The sequence below is a fragment of the Carlito syrichta genome, unplaced genomic scaffold (genome assembly GCF_000164805.1).
Source record: "Carlito syrichta isolate Samal-C Ts95f unplaced genomic scaffold, Tarsius_syrichta-2.0.1 Scaffold315592, whole genome shotgun sequence".
Taxonomy (NCBI): domain Eukaryota; kingdom Metazoa; phylum Chordata; class Mammalia; order Primates; family Tarsiidae; genus Carlito; species Carlito syrichta.
Window position 1 is genome coordinate 280,747 of NW_007259688.1, and position 2,226 is coordinate 282,972.

The 2,226-nt window shown below is 40.7% G+C and overlaps 1 protein-coding gene across 1 annotated transcript in view; it reads left to right on the top strand.

Annotated features, from left to right (window-relative positions):
- The window catches only part of LOC103275615 (HEAT repeat-containing protein 5A), a 64,902-nt gene extending 63,448 nt beyond the window's left edge, over positions 1-1,454 (top strand). The window contains exon 17 of the mRNA XM_008073012.2: positions 1,096-1,454. Coding sequence (XP_008071203.2) covers positions 1,096-1,403 — 308 coding nt within the window. The 3' untranslated portion in view covers positions 1,404-1,454. The remainder of the gene's footprint in view (positions 1-1,095) is intronic.
- Positions 1,455-2,226: the final 772 nt, after the last annotated feature.

Genomic DNA, 2,226 nt, shown 5'->3' on the forward strand with positions numbered 1-2,226 from the left:
AAAAAATTAGCCGGGCGTGGTAGTGCGCGCCTGTAGTTCCAGCTACTCAGAAGGCTGAGGCGGAAGGATCACTAGAGCCCTGCAGGTCGAGGCTGCAGTGGCTGCGAACGGCCACTGCACTCCAGTTTGTGCATCAGAGTGAGACTCCAACTTGGGGGGAGGGAGACAGGTGTTACATTAATCCCAAGTACTAATGTTATTTAATATTAGTTTAGGAGAAAAGGTCAGGAGCAGTGGCTCAGGTCTGTAATCCCAGGACTTTGGGAGGCCAGAGACAAGAGGATTACTTGAAGACAGGAGTTCAACCAGTCTGGGCAACATAGCAAGACCTGTCTTTCCAAAACAAAAACAAAAAATTAGCTGGGTGTAGTGGCCTGCCCCTGTAATTCTTGCCTTGGGAGGCTGAGGCAGGAGGATCATCTGAGCATAGCAATCTTAGTGAGCAGTGATCACACCACTGCACACCACTGCACTCCAGTCTGAATAACGGGCCCACTCAAAAAAAAAAAAAAGAAGGGGGGTGGGACTGGCAGTTGAGGGAAACTGCTAGGGGAGAGAGGGGCATACATACCTCATCAACAAGGGTACCTGCATGATCAGTGTTTATATATCTAACCCTTAATTGTACCCATCTTTATAATTAATTAATTAAAAAATAAAAATAAGCCGGGCTCGATGGCTCAGCCTGTAATCCCGTGCCTTTGGGAGACTGAGGTGTGTGGATTGCCTAAGCCTGCAGGTTCGAGACCTGCCTGGGCAACTTGGTGAGACCTCATCTCCATAATAGATCAAAATGAGCCAGGCGTGGTAGCGTGCGCCTATAGTTCCAGCTACTTGGAAGGCTGAAGCGGAAGGATTGCCGGAGCCCAGCAGGTGGAGGCTGTGGTGGCCGGGAGCGGCCACTGCACTCCAGTCTGGGTGACAGAGTGAGACTCCAACTCAAAAATAAATAAAAAATAAAAATAAAAAGGAGAAGAGAGAAGAATTGTTTTACTCCTTAGTGGAGAAAAATGTGTACAACAGGTCAAGTGCATTTGTAGCCTTGTATAATGAATGTTTACATCCCTGAACTTACATCATCTGTTTACCTTCTAGGTGCTCAGCTGGTGGCCTGCCTTTTGCCCATCCTCATTTCCTTCCTTTTGGATGAAACTGCTCTGGGATCAGCAACTTCCATAATGCGAAATTTACATGACTTTGCTTTGCAAAATCTCATGCAGATTGGACCTCAGTATTCCTCGGTTTTCAAAAGTTTGATGGCTGCTTCTCCAGCCCTGAAAGCCCGCCTTGAGGCTGCTATTAAGGGCAATCAGGAAAGTGTCAGAGTCAAGATACCAACATCTAAACGTACTAAGAACCTTGGAAAGAATTCAAGCATCCAATTGAAGACAAATTTCCTCTGATGTTATTTTTTTGAAATAGTAAGCACCTTAATATAATACTTGATCAGTTCCTTCTCTTTGGGGACAAAAGTGACATTTTAGACACAAGTGCGCTTGGAGGTCTAGTTGATTGTTTTACCCTAAATAGCTGTGACTTTTCAAGGTGATGGCATACTTAACATTTTTTATGGGGGGGGTTTCCTACTTAATAAGACAATAGGGCTGTTAGAATTCTTGCCAAGAAATTTAAGAAAGTGCTAAAGAGCTCAACTTACTAAACAGTCCACCGCTTTAAAAATGAAATGGATTTCTTTTAGCAGTCTACATACGTAGTATACCTAATACTGTGACAGGTATGACTTTAGTTTATCTGCACTTATGTTGTATCCTAATCGCTAATTTGAAATTCTGCCTTATTCAGTAATTGTATTAAGTTTTCTGTGATTTCTCAAACAATATAAGTGATTGGAAAACTATATGGGAAACTTGGTCTAGAATTATCCAATATGTATAATGGTACAAATTAATTACATACAACCTTATAGTATGACATAAGATTTGGTATTTATTAATATCATGACTTTTCACCATCTTTTGGTTTAGTTTGTGTTGCGTCCAGAAAATGGAAGTTTTACTCATTTAAAATACGATAGGGCATCTCTACTTCACTATTTTTCAAATGGGTTTTTCTGTTACCTCTGTTCCTAACAATTTTGTTCATTTTCATTTGTGGCAAACATTTATATCAATGAATTTAAATAGGTTAATATCTATATTATATTTAGATCAAATATGGGTTTATATAAATGCCAAATTTAGTACAACAAATTTAGATCATCAATGA